The 15,237-nt window shown below is 42.6% G+C and overlaps 1 protein-coding gene across 2 annotated transcripts; it reads left to right on the plus strand.

Annotated features, from left to right (window-relative positions):
- The first annotated feature begins 414 nt into the window (after positions 1-414).
- Positions 415-15,115, plus strand: alms1 (ALMS1 centrosome and basal body associated protein). Of its 2 annotated transcripts, XM_072677847.1 has the most exons (19): positions 415-489; positions 1,698-1,881; positions 2,011-2,125; positions 2,215-4,297; positions 4,413-4,572; positions 5,801-6,784; positions 6,887-7,005; positions 7,894-8,785; positions 8,893-9,012; positions 11,013-11,138; positions 11,232-12,184; positions 12,266-12,386; positions 12,740-12,961; positions 13,056-13,312; positions 13,961-14,120; positions 14,223-14,286; positions 14,419-14,475; positions 14,595-14,694; positions 14,807-15,115. In XM_072677847.1, the coding sequence occupies exons 1-19, from the start codon at positions 442-444 to the stop codon at positions 14,849-14,851; spliced, it is 6,810 nt and encodes a 2,269-aa protein (XP_072533948.1). In that variant the 5' UTR covers positions 415-441; the 3' UTR covers positions 14,852-15,115. The 2 variants fall into 2 exon arrangements, with proteins under 2 accessions (XP_072533948.1, XP_072533949.1); XM_072677848.1 differs by lacking the exon at positions 14,419-14,475.
- Positions 15,116-15,237: the final 122 nt, after the last annotated feature.

Consider the following 15,237-nt stretch of genomic DNA (forward strand, 5'->3'; position numbering starts at 1 on the left):
AGGACAGATCCCAAACCACTATTACGAGAAAACTATTCTTTCTGTTGTCTTTAAGGTTGTTGTTCTGAACACTGACTGGCCACCAGATGTCCCTGTAGTGCGGCGGTGATTCAAACGTTTCACACGATCGAATCATTTCCTGAATCATTTGTTTCGATCTCTCATAAAGACCCAATTAAACTATCCCTAATAGTCACTGTATTATTTAAATGCATACTAAGGTGAGGCGGACAGAGTGTCGACTGAGTGAAATTATACGAGGCAATTTCATTTTTCAGGAGGAAAGCGACTCCGATAGGAGTCGATGAAGTGACTCTGAATCTGCTCAGATCTGCGGGAAACCCTGGTTAGTGGTTGTTGTGCGCAAGCGCAGAAACGTCAGTTATCCTCATAGAAACCATGGGCGGTTAAGTTAACCCTACCAGCCCTGAAACAACAACAATGGAGCCGCTGCACCAAGAAGAAGAAGACGGGGCCAGCGTGAACACTGTGAGTAATCTGGCTAGCTAAATACAGTCGTCTTTTAAAACTGTCCATTGTGTTTATCTAGTAGATTTGAATAGATTTGCTGTATGAGTGTTTCCCGCCGCTATCTAGCACTAAATAAGTTAGCTAGCTAGCTAGCAGACAGTCGTGATAACTTAGTCAGCTAACGTTAGCTGCCGTTAGCTGACCTAGCAACAAGTGTTGAGAGACAAATAACGAGGAAAAAGGTTAGCTAGTTCATAGCTAGTTCAATTAGCCAAGTTAAACCGTGTAACGGTTATTATCTTAGCTATGTTTATGTTTGGTGAGCAACGATTAGTGTGAAAATAATCTGATTCTAGCTGGATAAACATTAGATCAGATTTTGTTCTTGCATCCAAATAAGGTAGCCTAACATATTAAGCACTGTTCTGGTGATCTTAGCTAGTTACATCTTGTATAACTTAGCTATCATTAATCTGCAGACCTAATAAACTAGCAATTGAAAACACTAGTCTACAAAGTACACAAAGTAGAAATGTCTGAACAAGCGCACAAATCATAGCATACTGACAGATCAGCACTGTTCTTAGTAGTGTGTTAAATGTGCTGATCTCGCCTGCTGGTATCAAAAACAGACTAGATCGTTAAAAGGGCCATTTTTTGCTGTCTGAGTAGGTATTCTTAGCACTGCGGTATTTTTTGTGGACTATACAGCCCAACAGTAGACAGACTAGCTTATAGCTGCATGCAGATGGGGATTAGTGGCGTGGATGGTAGCAGGTGGATGTTTATTCTGTTGCACATCGTTAACGACTAGCTATGTCAACTATGAGCACAGTTATTGACAGTTATCTTGCTTTTGGATTGTGGGATCCTCTGATCAGAAAGGAGTAGCATTATTTTTGATAGTATGCTGCTAGAAACAAACAAGCAAAAAAGATCAGAATATGGTAATGCACTATATGAATGAGGAAACTGGGAGTGAAACCACATTCCAGTGTTTATATAATGCTGTAATTACCTATGCTTTAATAATATCAAAACAGACATATGTATGCAGTTTGTGCTTACCAAGTAGTGTAAAGGGAACGGTCATTGTGCCAGTGACAGACAGTGACTGTGTACAGACATCTACTAAATTTGGATAGGTGTGTTTTTGGGTTGGGTTTATTTTGCCATTGCTTTGGGTCAATGATTGCATAGATAACATTTGTCTTTCTTCTTTGCAGGGAATGGAGTCATGGCACCAGCTCCCTGTAGAAGAGGATCCCAGTCAGTTTCTAGGACAGACATCTGCTTTGCATGAAACTAGCGGTCAGCATGGGGTTGCACTCAACCCTGATGAACACATTTCCATCTTCGGAGATTCGAGAATGCACAGAGTGGCTCATAGATCTGAGTCTTTTCAACTAGGTAAAGACTGAGGTCATCACTGCAAACACACTGAACTTGCATAAAGAAAGAATTGTTAAATTGTCAGTCTGAGCTTATGTTGCTGCTATTTTGATATATTTCCTGATGTTTTCCTCTCCACCATGGCAGAGTTTCAGGACAGCCATTTGTCACCGGCCCTGACACTGATTCCACAGACGAAGACCCTCGTCCTTTCTGATTCCACTCTCCTTCATCAGACAGATTCAGAATTTGTCCCCTTGAGGTACTGCATCTAAAAATGTATCTAAGATTAATTTATACTGTGATGTTTAGAATATCCTGTTTATAAGTGTTTTGTGTTTCTGTGTTAAGGGGGTTTCCTGATATGTCCATTGCATCTGAAAGGTACCATCATTTGTCACATTTGGATGTGGAGTCCAACTTCCCAAATACTTTACATGAACAGGCTTCACTGTCGCAGCATCCATTGGGTGTCACTGCTGCCATTTCAGAAGGAGGCAGTAGCTGCTGCTCACTTTCACAGCACAGTCTGTCACCCGGTAGCCATTTCCACGCAACACAGATTGGTGAAGAGGAGGAGGAGGAACAAGAGAGCAGACTAAAGAACAACAATAAGAGACAGATGGAGGGAGAGGAACAGACTAATGCTGATTTGGATACAGGAGAGGCCACTGCATGTGCTGTAAGTGGTGGTGCTCCTATTTGTTTGTTGGTGGGACCCCTAGAAAAGGATGTTCATGTAGCCAGTTCATATGCCAGTGCAGTCTCCTCTGCCTCTGTGACTGCTCTCAATCAAACTTCAGCTGTCCTAACCCAACCACACTCCACTCAGAACCAGTCTAAACACACTGAACTTGGCCATTACCAGGCTCCAGACTACACCTCTGAAGACGGACCAAAGCCCAGACCATTTGGGAGTAGGGAGCAGCCACAAGGTGGCTCCTCTTCATCACTATCTCAGAGACAGACCACAGGAAAAAATGTTGTGTCGCTTTCCTCTAACATATCTATGACCTCAAATATTACGGTTCGCTCCTCAAGCATGCAGCCAGACTGCAACACTGACCCATCTCACAGACTGCTCCTGTCTTTCAGCCAAAGTAGTGTCACAGTCTCCGAAAAAAAGAACCAAAGTGGGACCAAAAATGCTGCAGATGCATCATGTGTCACCCCCGCCAGTGCAGTAGGTGTCTATGTGCCTGGGCTACAGAGAGTGCTCTGGGCCTCAGGCAGTCAGATGGCAGCAGATGGTTCCTTTCTGACTTCTCAGCCGGTGTCTCAGTCCACACCTGCTGTTCTGTTTAGTAGAGCAGCACCAGCCATGACCAAACTCTCTCCTATATACTCCCATCAGAACACCATTGATACTATGGCCTTATCGACCCAGACCAGTAGCTCCAAAGTGGGCCAGATGCCACCTCTACACCTGAGCACCACAGATCCCCAGACTACTGCTAATACTCTACATGTATCCTCTTCATACTTGGTGGATGCTCACAAAGAAACACCTGTCCTTCCTCTTCATCATGAGGTTCCGGATGCTCATGATACTCCTTCTGCTGGACTACATGTAGCTGCTTTTACCGCTGAAGAGACATCTTCTCATCCACCAAACTTATATGTTCGTTCTTGTTTATCTGAAAAAGAGTTCAAGGATCAGGATTCTACTCTGTCTGCAGGAAGAGTGCGTTCTCTACCCACCCTTAGCTACTTGCAGAAAGTGGATGCTTGGAAAGTCAATCAGAGTTCCAGCGGGTCATTTTATGACAACCTGACTATGCAGGGGGTTGACCATGTATCTGTTAAGAAAAAAGTCCAGAACTCTGTGTCTGACATAAAAAGCCCACGCGGTGAGAATGAGACATCAGAATCTGACACCAACACCAGTGCCCAGGCCCCTCGGCCAGCTGTGGTTGCCTCCTCTCAGTCAAAGAGTGGCTCACCAAGACGTGGGGATGGGCTAAGGGCTGGAGGAGTTGAAGCACCTCCTTCAGCATCACCGCTTGCACACTCCCACTCCCACTCCTCTCTAAGCACAGTAGTAACGTCCATTCAGCAGGATAGGCCTCAGCACAACCTGCAGCTTCCACTTGCAAGCTCTGATGGCATCTCTCCATACCTACATGAATCACTATTGCTTCCAGGAGGAGTGCCTGAACAGAACCCAACAGGTCAGCCTGACACAACAGACCCTGTAAATCCCTCTGCATTGCATAGTCTGGGCCAGTTCAGTGATGTGTCCTCATACCGGAACATAGAAAATGCCCTTTCCAGCTCCCAGGGTAGTTTTCATGGTGAGCAAAGTTTGCTGGCATCAGTGGGTGCAGCATCATCTGTAGTGAGTCTGGAAGTGGACAACTATGCACCTTATTGGACTTCCAGACCTGGCTCTCCTCCACCCTCTTTTGAGTTTAACATTGAAGATAGGATCCCTGTAAGTAAAACCAGTCTGATTTCAGACCATAAACACTTGTAAATACATTGTTTTTGAACACTATGTTAAATGTACAGATATTATGAATTGTGACCAATTGTTTATTCCTGTGTAGCTTTACCTCCGTAACCTAGGGATTGATCAGTCACCTTCGACAATCCTAAATCCATTTACACCTCGGGGACCCATCAGAGAGCCAGAGTTTTCTCCTACTGATCTGTGTACCATCAAAGGCTCTGTAGGAACTCCAACTAAAAGCACACAGCTGTCTGAAGGTAAACCAACTGACATATCACTTAATATCTTTTGCAGATAACTTTGTTTAATAAAATGTATTTAATTATTTTGGATAAGTGGCTTACTATGGTGATTTAAAGAATGTGTTGACTGAATTGATACCTGCTTTTTATTCCCCCTCAAGTCACCTTGCTTGTTAGTGTAAGCTAGTTTTTGGACACTTTTGTATATTTTTGCATACATTTGACCTCAGGTTTTAGAAAGCAGGAATGATTTAGTCCTAAAAGTAGATAAGGAGAACCAATATTATAATATTATTACCAATATTAGACTTGATCGTTTATTTATGGAAAATTATTCAATATCGCATATCTGCTTTCAGTTTCCTAGTAACTGTTGTTTAGTCCTGCACATCGGCTTGGAGGAATATTAGACCATTCCTCTGCACAAGACAGCTTTAACTCTGTTCTGTTGGTAGGTTACCTCCTATGAATTGCTTGCTTCAGGTCATTCCAAAACATTTCTACGGGATCAAGGTCAGGACTTTGGTTAGGGTTAGCTTGGCCATTTCAGAACATTAGCTTTTATTCTTCTTTTGTGTTTTTTGTTTTTTTTTGCTGGAAGACAGTGTTTTTCTTTCTTAAAATATAATGCTTCTCATTTAAACCAAAAGATCTATTTTGGTCTCATCCGTCCGCAAATTGCTTTTCCAATCAGCCTTCTGGCTTATCTATGTGATCTTTAGCAAACTGCAGATGGGCAACAGTATTCTTTTTGCAGAGCAGTGGCTTTTTTCCTTGCAACCCTGTTCAGTGTTCTCCTAATGGTGGACTCAAAAAAAATTCAAATTAACCAATGTGAGAAAGGCCTTTAGTTGGTTAGAAGTTACCTTGGATTTTTTTGTGTACTTGTGGGTAATAATGGTCTTTAATTTCCTTTATTTGTACACAATCTGTCTTGACTGTAGATTGGTGGAGTCTAAACTCTTTAGAGATAGTTTTGTGATCTTTTTCATCCTGATGAGTATCCTCTTCTTTGTTCGTGCAGTGATGTACTTACACAAACGTGTTGTAAAGATCAGACATCTAAAGATAGAAAAAGGTTTTACAAAATTTCAGGCTCCTCAGTGTGTGCCCATACGTACTTAATCCCCACCTGACAGGTTATTATAAAATTATTTATTATTTATTAAGCAGCCTGACAACCAATATTGTGTTATTGTAAATAATAATTTCTGTTCAATGCGTTGCATTTGTTTATGTACAGGGGGTAGTCCTCAGAAAGAGACTTTTTCAAGCTCCAGTTTGCTCTCTGCAAATTCCAGCACCTCCTTACCTCTCCGGCTTGCCATTCAGAAACCAGACAGACCAGCTAGTCCAGGGAGTGTCCGGATGGTGCATTGCCAAGCAAGTGAGGCTGCTCCTGATCCTCATACTTCATCACACCCATACTCTGCTTCTCAGGAATCTGGTGCTCCCCAACGGGAAGGTAGTTATGGCCTGCCAGCCCCGCTTAGCCCAGATTCTGGGGCCTTGCTGGAAGCTAAACAGGCGGACTCCTCTTTGGTGGGCTCTGGCACCTTGCAGGAGATCAGGCGCCTGCTGGGTCAGGCAGAGAACCTGGTGTCTGGCCACTCCTCACTGGCCTCCTCCCCTGGTTCACACTGTTATTCAGAGAGCAATGCCTCCTTCCTGTCTTTTAGACGAAACGCACAGTCATACAGAGACGACTCTTCTCTGTCACTTGGTGGAAAGACCTCTCTGGTCCTGGCTCGTTCTTCCTCAGACTCTGCCCTGAAAGAGAGTACCTCATCCTCATGCGGGCCTCTGCAGCTTTCCACTCATAGTGATCACATGATCTCAGAAGGTACCACTTCTTTTAAAGGCAGAGATGAGAATCTCAAATCACGTGACCTTAGCGTGGCACCAAGGAGGACGGAACCTGAGGGCTGCAGTGCAGCAGACCCAGACAAGGTGGGTCCTGTAAGCCTGCCAGTCATGCAGGGAAATGTTCCCTCAGCAACAGATGACCACCAGCAAAGCCAGGAGAGTGCTGAGAACACTGGGGTCAGCTCACCTGAGAACAGCCAAATCCACAGCCCAGCAGAGGCAGAGTTAGGTGTTTTAAGTGACAGCAGCAGTGAAAGTTCTCTTGCTGCCAGGGTTGCTAAGCTCCTGCAGAGTGAGTCGCCAGTCTCCGTGGTTACCAGCCGTCCAAGTACTACTGACCCGGAAGAGAGTCGAGCTAGAGGTAAACATCTTTCGACAGACACAAAAAGCTCTACACAAAGGCAATATGTTTTTGGATTATTCTATGTAATTGGATAATTCTACAAGTATTTTTTTTCCTCAGAGTGGATCATGATGAAGGTGTCTGGCCGTCAGTGTGAAAGCTTGGAGCTCAATGTAGAAGACAGAAAGAGGATTGAGGAGATCAAAAGAGAACTGTTGCTCCACACCATACAGCCCAAGGTACAACACAGCCTATAGCCAAAATACTTCTTTCAGTGATATGGGTGGAGGAAGCATTGCTTCAGCTTCTGCATAAAAATGGGTATTGAAGTAATGTGAGTCTTTTTCTCTATGATGCTGGCAGACTGCTTTGTGGACTGATCTGGTAGTCTGTTAAAGGTAAAACTGTGTGCCAAACAGAGCAGTTTTTCTCAATAAGAGCATGTCTTATCTGGTGTTTTCTTCCTGACTCGCCTATTATCTCCTATTAGTGCTGAACTGGACATTGATGGTATTGGTATCACATAACAATTGAATTTTAGTTTTAGAGGATATGATTGAAGACAAAACTATAGTCAAATGCAGTGTGTTTTATTCATATGATGCTTCAGTTTGTTTGAAGAGCACAGTGTAATATCTGAAAAAGTGAATTCTGTCTGGATAACCTATACAGTATCATTTCCTTATGGTGTAATACCTTATGTCAGGTTTAACCATTTCTTTAGTATATTGCGATACTATACTGTAACTTAAGTATTGTAAATTCTAAAAATAAACTTAATGTTGTCAGTACCATCCAGCACTATTTCCTACTAGGGGTGGACAATATGGTAAAAAATGTTAAATTGCAATATTTATAGACGTTTTCACAATTCATAATCTTTATCACGATACATGTGATTGCAGACCAAATGCATCAGCTTCAAATTCTCAAAACTACTATTCAGATGCTTTCCCATATTTTTTCCCAAGATTTTATTTTTTTATTTTTTAACTCAAAATGTACTGCACTTTATTCAGTTAAACATGACTAAGTACAGTGTAATGAAACATGCAGTTTGTGAGTGTATAAGCACTGATAATATCCACATTTTCTCCACATCTCTCTCTCTCTCCCTCATGTTGCAGTGGAGCTCAGATTCTGAAGGTAGTGCCCAGTCCAGTGTTGGTGCTGCCTCTGATCCTACAGGAGGCTTTGCAGCTGTGCGCAATGCAGAAGACCGTCTTTCCGAGCAGCTGCAGAGGGCCACTCGGAATCCGCTGGACTCCGTGGCCCAACTGCACACACCTCTCAGTCAGACTCTGGAGGCCAGAGTTCGTCAGATCGCCCTCCGAGAGGGGCTTAATTTCCCTGCACCACTCACCTCTGTTACCATATCATCCACTCATTGCACACCTTCACCACACCAGGAAACCCATTTCCTGACTGCTCAGGATGACCCCACTCGCGCTGCACCACGCCCTGAGCAGCGCAGTGGTCTTGCATACTCATTACAGAAATATACTGATGATGAGAGTAGCCAGACTCTTGCATCTAACAGAGGAACAGAAATAGAAGAGAAGGTGGCAATGAGAACAGACAATGAGCGAAAAGGAGAAAAAACTGATCTATTAGTGGTTGAAGATGTGGATCGCAACAACGTCACAAGCAAGAAAGACGTTGCACCAAGTATGAGATCACCTTCTCAGAAATCTCACATGTCCCACATACACCTTACCTTTTCACCTAAACCACATCAGGGTGTGAACCAAACACTCCACTCTCCTGCAGATGATGCTCACGGTGCCTCAGACCTACAGACGCGCATAAGCAAACATCACTCAGTCTCTAGCTCCAGTGAAGAACAGCACACCTCAGCGATAAGTAAGACCAGCGCAAGCGAGGATGGACACACAGGCTGTGGCCAGCACACAGGAATGGTTAGTGGCTACTCTCAGATTAGCTCTAGATATCCACAAGTCTTCACTCCACCCCAAAGATGTCTTGAGTCAGCTAGACCTTCTTCTTTCCACACAGCTGGTAAGCAGCAACATTTAAAGCACTGCTCCTGAATGTCCAGGATTACTTTCTGTTGGCTTTATATCAGCGCAGATGAATTCCTATTTTTGTGTTCTGTGTTCCCATAGCTGTTCCAACGCTGTTGCCATATAAACCTCATGGCAGCACAGAGCTCTTCTACATGCCACAGACTGATCCTGAACCCTCTCCTGTTCGCTCTGATACCACCTTGGAGAGCTCCCACCCAGGTATAGGAAGAATGCTATCACTTTTCTATTACTGGTTTTGAGAATGTCAAACCTGTCAAGTCAGGATTACACCAGCCTCTGAAGATCCTGGGTGTGCTTTTCAGCTAGTTTATGTGAGCCTGTTTTGGCATTTTAAAATTTGTTTCAAAATTTCCAATGATGTTCCTAATTTAAAATCACTGCTTAGACCGTATCCCGGTATTCCATCGTCTCTGCTGAATCAGTCACATACAGATTTGGACACAGATGTGGAAGTGTCAGTGTTGTGTACTGCAGGGCATAAATCACACCATCAGTGAAAATTAGCCTAAAATGGACAGGAAGTCTAAAAAGTCTGGGGTAATTTTTATCTGCATAGATTAATGGTGTCAGTAAGGCATCAGGTATTGCACATTATTAGTTCTTTGTTCAGTAATGTATAATATAGATACTTATAGGGCTGAACAATATTTTATTCAGATCATATTGTGATTCTGTTATCGTGATATATGCTTTTCTAAGCATATCGAGGATATTGTTGGTGTTTAATAAACGCTGAACTTTTTTCAATTAGACTGGTTTAATTAGACTAATGTTGAATAAAAATCACTGTACTTGGTACAAGAGAGTATCTGAGTAGTAGTTTTTTTTTCTACTACTACTGATGTATTTAGTCTATTATTACATGTACCGTGATAAATATTGTGTATAGCCAAAAATGTCTTTAAATATTGTGGTATGGTATTTTTACCATATCGCCCAGCCCTGGTATAGTATATTGTTCTCATGAGTAACGGAATGAAGCATTTACAGCCCTAACAAATTTAAAATATATAGAGTATGTAGAATAGAGTAGAGTATGTAGAATAGAGTATAGAGTTATGGTGTTCTTTACATCTACAGGCTAGCTGTGAGCACTGTTCTACATTATAGAACACATTACATTATAGTTAAGTGAGCTTTAAAGTGATCCCATTTTAATACTGCTTTTAAAATCCTCACCTCACAGACATGTAAAGGAGAACAAGGAGCGTGATCTTCAATTGGAATGTCCTCACTTTCTGCTTGTTTATACATAATATGAAGGATTGTTTTGTCTGGCCATTCGCCTTCATTTGTTGTTGTTAGCTGTGTAGATTATAGCCTACTAACTATCAAGCTGGAACAGTAAAGCAATAAAGCTCTACATTTACATTTAAGGCTTTTGGCTGACGCTGCTATCTAGAGCGACGTACATTTGAATCATGTTACACGGCTAGGAGAATGTAGCATTAGTAGACTTGCTTCAGCACACCTATCAATGTAGATTGATATGCTTACCCAGCCAGGGGACTGAACTTGAGTCTGCCACAGGGAGGGCTGGGAATGTTACACAGTACACTACACTAGCCACTCTAATGTGACTACTGATACAGCTGGAGAGGTTTAAGCTTTTTAAAGTAGCTTGTTGCTACGACAGCTTTGTCCCATAGCTTTGTTTTTGAGGAGGTTGGAAATGTAAAGTGCCTTATATTTGCTTATATTAACCTTCTATTTGCTTTATCATTTGCCACTTTAAGTGCTGGTAAAACCAGCTTCACTTCAACCAGTAAAGAATTGCCTATAACATGACTTTGGGATTACCCCAAATGGGAAATGGAGAAGCTAATTACACAAGGACATTTTCAAACCGATTAAAAAAGCAGGGAGTGTTCTAAAGCAATGATCTTGAGAGTCAGTATTATAAAAATTTCATAATACAGAAAACAGTATTACTAGTAGTTCTGTCTCTCTCTCTCTCTGTCTCTCTCGCTCTTGTTTTCTCATGTTCTCTTTCTCTCATTTTCCTTCATCTCCCCTCCCCCTTGCACTCCTGCATTATTCATAGTCTCCTTTGTCTAAGAGAAAGACAAACTACTGATCCTGAGCTTCATCACATGCCCAAGTCAAAGCCTTCTGTGGCTTTTCTCTGTGCTCTGCCTTTTGTCTCCAACACTAACACCTTTTATTTGATCTTGCACTTGTTTTTATTCTTTCTGTAGGGTCTGATGACGCTGTGCCTCCTCGCTTTACTACTGAGGTTCTGGGCTCCAGAGAGCTTGAGGACAGCAGCGTTACACCAAAACATAAGGAGGGTATTTACAGCAAGAGGGCCACAATGAGCAGAGGTGAGATAACCTACATACACAACACAGAACTTTGTTGCGCACCTATCCTGATACAAAAATTAAAGCTTTTTTTTTTCTCTCTGCCTTGGACAGGTCTCCATGGTTCCAAGGTTACAGCTGGGACCCAAAGCGACAATGCTGGTTCTCACTATCAGCTTCCAGCTTCCAGGACTTCAGATGGTTCTGACGTGGATCAGGGGGCAATACGTCATTCTGAACAGGCTGAACAGGATGAGGAAGAATTTGTCCCCCTGCATATGGAGGCTGACTACAGCACATATGACTTTCTTAATGAAAGCCATACTGTTCAAAAGCGTAGCTTGGTACCAGAAACACTCGTTTTGCCTGTAAAGCCCATTAGGGAAGAGGAGAGGGAGAAGGGCATGAAAACTCAAGAGCTTGGCCTAGAGATTACTACCTCTCTGGACCAACTGTGGCAGCGTTTCAGCAGGAGGTGGAGTCTGCAGGAGGCTCAGCCCACTAACGAGGGAGAGATGTCACTGCTGGAGAGATTGGAGCGCCTGTCCCGCCTCCTGAACAGCACCACACCACCACACACGCCTGCCAAACAGGCTTGTAGCCGAGAGGAGAGGGACAAGAGTAGGGCAAGAGAACATGAGCTGAAGAGGGTCAAGGGGAAAGAGACGAGCAGGAGAGGAAAGGAGAAAGGCAAAAGTGAATTTGGAGTAGCTCCAAAAACAGCATGGGTGGAGAGCACTGTTCAAGCCAGTCAGACATTAGAGGAGGAAGAGCAAGAGAATGCTCATCGCTATCCTGCAGAGAGAGACGAGTCTGCCAGTGTCTCAGTGGAGACTAGCAGCAACCAATCCACCATCGACACACAGCGCTTGATCAGAGCTTTTGGACCAAACAGACTTAACAGTGGGACAGTAGAGGTCACTGGAGGACACACACAAAAGACCAGTGGCAGCCTGTTAAAGCTTTACAACACCATCAACAAGCAGAGAAGAGGGCAGGACACTGGCATCTCTGAGCATCGCATTACGTCTGCTTCCACAGAGGTAATCAGCGCAGATGAATCCACGGTAAGTGTGTATACTCCCTTTGATGTTCTGTTCTGGTTCAAAGTTTTGTTTCTTTGAATGTGTGCTTTATATTTTTCTTAGGCCTCAGGCGACTCGCTATCTTCGCCAAGTTCTTACACACTTCCCTCTCAGAGAGGTACTGCTCGTGCCCTCAGTAGCAAGAAACGCAAGGTCAAGGTAGTGAGCAGAGGCATACAAGCAGGTCAGTCACAACACTGCCGACCTCATGACAGACTGTGGATTGATTTTCTGGCCAGATAAGCACAACATGCTAGGCTAATAAGAATTCTTCCTAAACTCTTAAAGCTACTTTTTCCTAAATGCTTGAACACAATTTACAATGTAACTCGTTCTGGATAAGAACAGTCAGCCAAATGCCATAATTGTAATTTTATATTACACCTTAAGTATTTTTTTTTTCCATTTTGTCATTAAAATAAAGTGAATAAGGAAAATTGAAGAAATATTCTTAGGAATAAGGAAGTCCTTTAAAAAAAAACTTGGAAATCTGCAGAAAGCAGCCTTTAGAACAGAAATTTCTACCCTTTTCTACAGGTGATCTGGAGATTGTAGTAAATGGCACCCGAAGACATACACGGGATGTTGGCACGATCTTCCCTTCTCCTTGCAATGCCAGAGAGACCAGGGCTCCTCCACAAACCAGTGTCAATGCCAATATTTACACACTTGCAGCTTCCAGGATTGGCTCTGCTCGGTCCCAAACAGTGCTGAGAAGAGAAGGCCTCCACAAGAGCAACCAAACCTGCTACCCAAATGGTTAGTCTCTGAAAGCTGTCCAGTCATTTTTTACAACACCATTCCCAGTCTGGCTGACCTCACTTGTTTCGCTCTTTGTTTCTCACTTTGTAAGGTGTATCATGGTTTGTATCTGCTGATGAGCTGAAGCAGGATGCACGGAAGGAAAATGAACCCCAGTCTGAGGCAGTACAGGCTGTAAGTCATGCCTGGTTTGAACCATACAGCAGGACTCTGCCCTGGAGAGAACCACTAAGGGAACCGCTCAAAGAACGGCACATTCAGCTGGCACGAGAGAAGTCATTTGAGCCAAAAGCCTCTTTAGAGAATGACAGCAGAAAACCCTCTGCCCTAGTCCGTCTCTCTCTTCAGGTGTGTTCTTATATGTAGATGTACATCACACAAGATATGTTTGCTAATTGAAATGGCATTATATAAACACATACCTAAATTATTGCCTAAATGAAATCAGTGCTTTCTGATACTATATAACATGGGGACAGTTTCCCAGACCCAGACCAGCATTCTGTTTACGTGCAGAGGCTGTCTTGAGTTTTAGTTTAGATTTATTTGAACAAAACATTAAGTAATAATATAATGATAATAATGAAAAGTCATTTACAGCTTGTGGTGGAGACGCTGCTCTTTTGACTGGTTGAATGCTGCTTCTGCCTTCTTATATAAAGAAACTTGATTGCCTGACGTTTTTTCCAATTTCAGTATGCATCATGCCTGTCTGAATACATCCAGTGTATAGTAATGCATCGACCGGTATACTCCACCAGAGGACAGTATTCAGTCAGGCGCTATGTCTATTAAAATAGTGAAAATTGCAAGAATATAAAATTGCTCCAACCGCAGAGGGATGCTAACAGAATTCTATACAACTTGCAGTCCACTCCAATAGCCATGTGCAAAACATCTGGACTCCAAAACGTATTGGATAAGCAAGAGAAGCCTTTGTTTGATTTTGGCAGAAACTTTGTTTTAAAAGTGCTCTTGTCATTCATCAACCTCTAGGAGGCTCTGGAGTTGCATCATCCAGGATTTGTGTCACGTTCCAGAGAGCGGATGAAGAGGCTGTGTCTGCTGGCGGAGGAGAGAAGGATGCAGGCTGTCTTTACCAGGGAGAGAGAAGAGCTCTTCAACCGGCCTTTACCCCTACAGCAGCCAATAGCAGGTTGGTTTACACTTCTCATCCTAACAAAGGTGCTCTCAAAACAGCACTCAGTTTGACAGAAAGACGTATGTTACACTAAGTCAGTTATTCTCTGTTCCTCAGCTCCACCTCCTTTGCCCGCTAAGCGAGTCATTCCAGTGAAAGAGATGGTCCAAAGATCCAAGCGGTAAGAATTTCAATAAGGACAGAACGTTTAACACTTCTTAGGCAACTTAACTGTTATCACACTGTCTGAATTAGCAATTAATGCTTTATTGACTATATATACTATCTTGTGCTCTGTTCTCCATGCTCTCAGTGGGGTAGAAGAGAAAGCACACACTCAGAGAATAGACAAAACAGACAGAGTCAGGAGGTAGGACAGTGTGATCATAAAAGAGAATAAGAGACTAATGAATGAAAGAAAGAAGTTGGCCTATTAAAAAATAATAGGAAGAAAAGAGCATGATGACTACTTTGTTCTTAACCCATCAGGATTTACGCTCAACTCCCAGAGGTTCAAAAGAGGAAACAGGAAGAGAAGAGGAAAGCAGAGTATCACACATACCGCCTTAATGCTCAGCTCTTTAACAAGGTAAAAACACTTACAGGTGGCCCATGTACACACACATTTCAGGTATATGCATTATACATTTTGTGTAGTCCCACAGTTAGAGGTCATGCATTGTCATTTTGTTTTCTTGCAGAAAGTCACCAACCATGTTTTGGGAAGAAGAGTACCATGGCAGTAATCCCAGCAGACCAAACCCAAAAATTAAACCACAGAGTTGCCTTTTGTCTAGATGAGTTTTATTGCTCTTAGTGTGTGTGTATGTGGTAGTGTGCAAGTTTGAGTGTTATGCCTGTGTGATCTAATGAATATTGTACCTCTTTGGAGATGTACTGTTACTCTTAGGAAAATGAATGAAAAATCTATGATTTTTTTTATTTATATTTTAAACTAATTTTATTGTATTAGTTTTTATATTTAAAAAATAAATAACCCGTGGCAGCTGTTAAGGTGTGATCTGTTTTGTTCTTTTTGATATATGTATGTTGTACAATAGGCTACATTTAACACTACACTACTGATGTACACTGTATTCTGTAATTAAAAGTCTGATTTTGTTATTTACAC

Source organism: Salminus brasiliensis, chromosome 4 (genome assembly GCF_030463535.1).
Source record: "Salminus brasiliensis chromosome 4, fSalBra1.hap2, whole genome shotgun sequence".
NCBI classification, from domain to species: domain Eukaryota; kingdom Metazoa; phylum Chordata; class Actinopteri; order Characiformes; family Bryconidae; genus Salminus; species Salminus brasiliensis.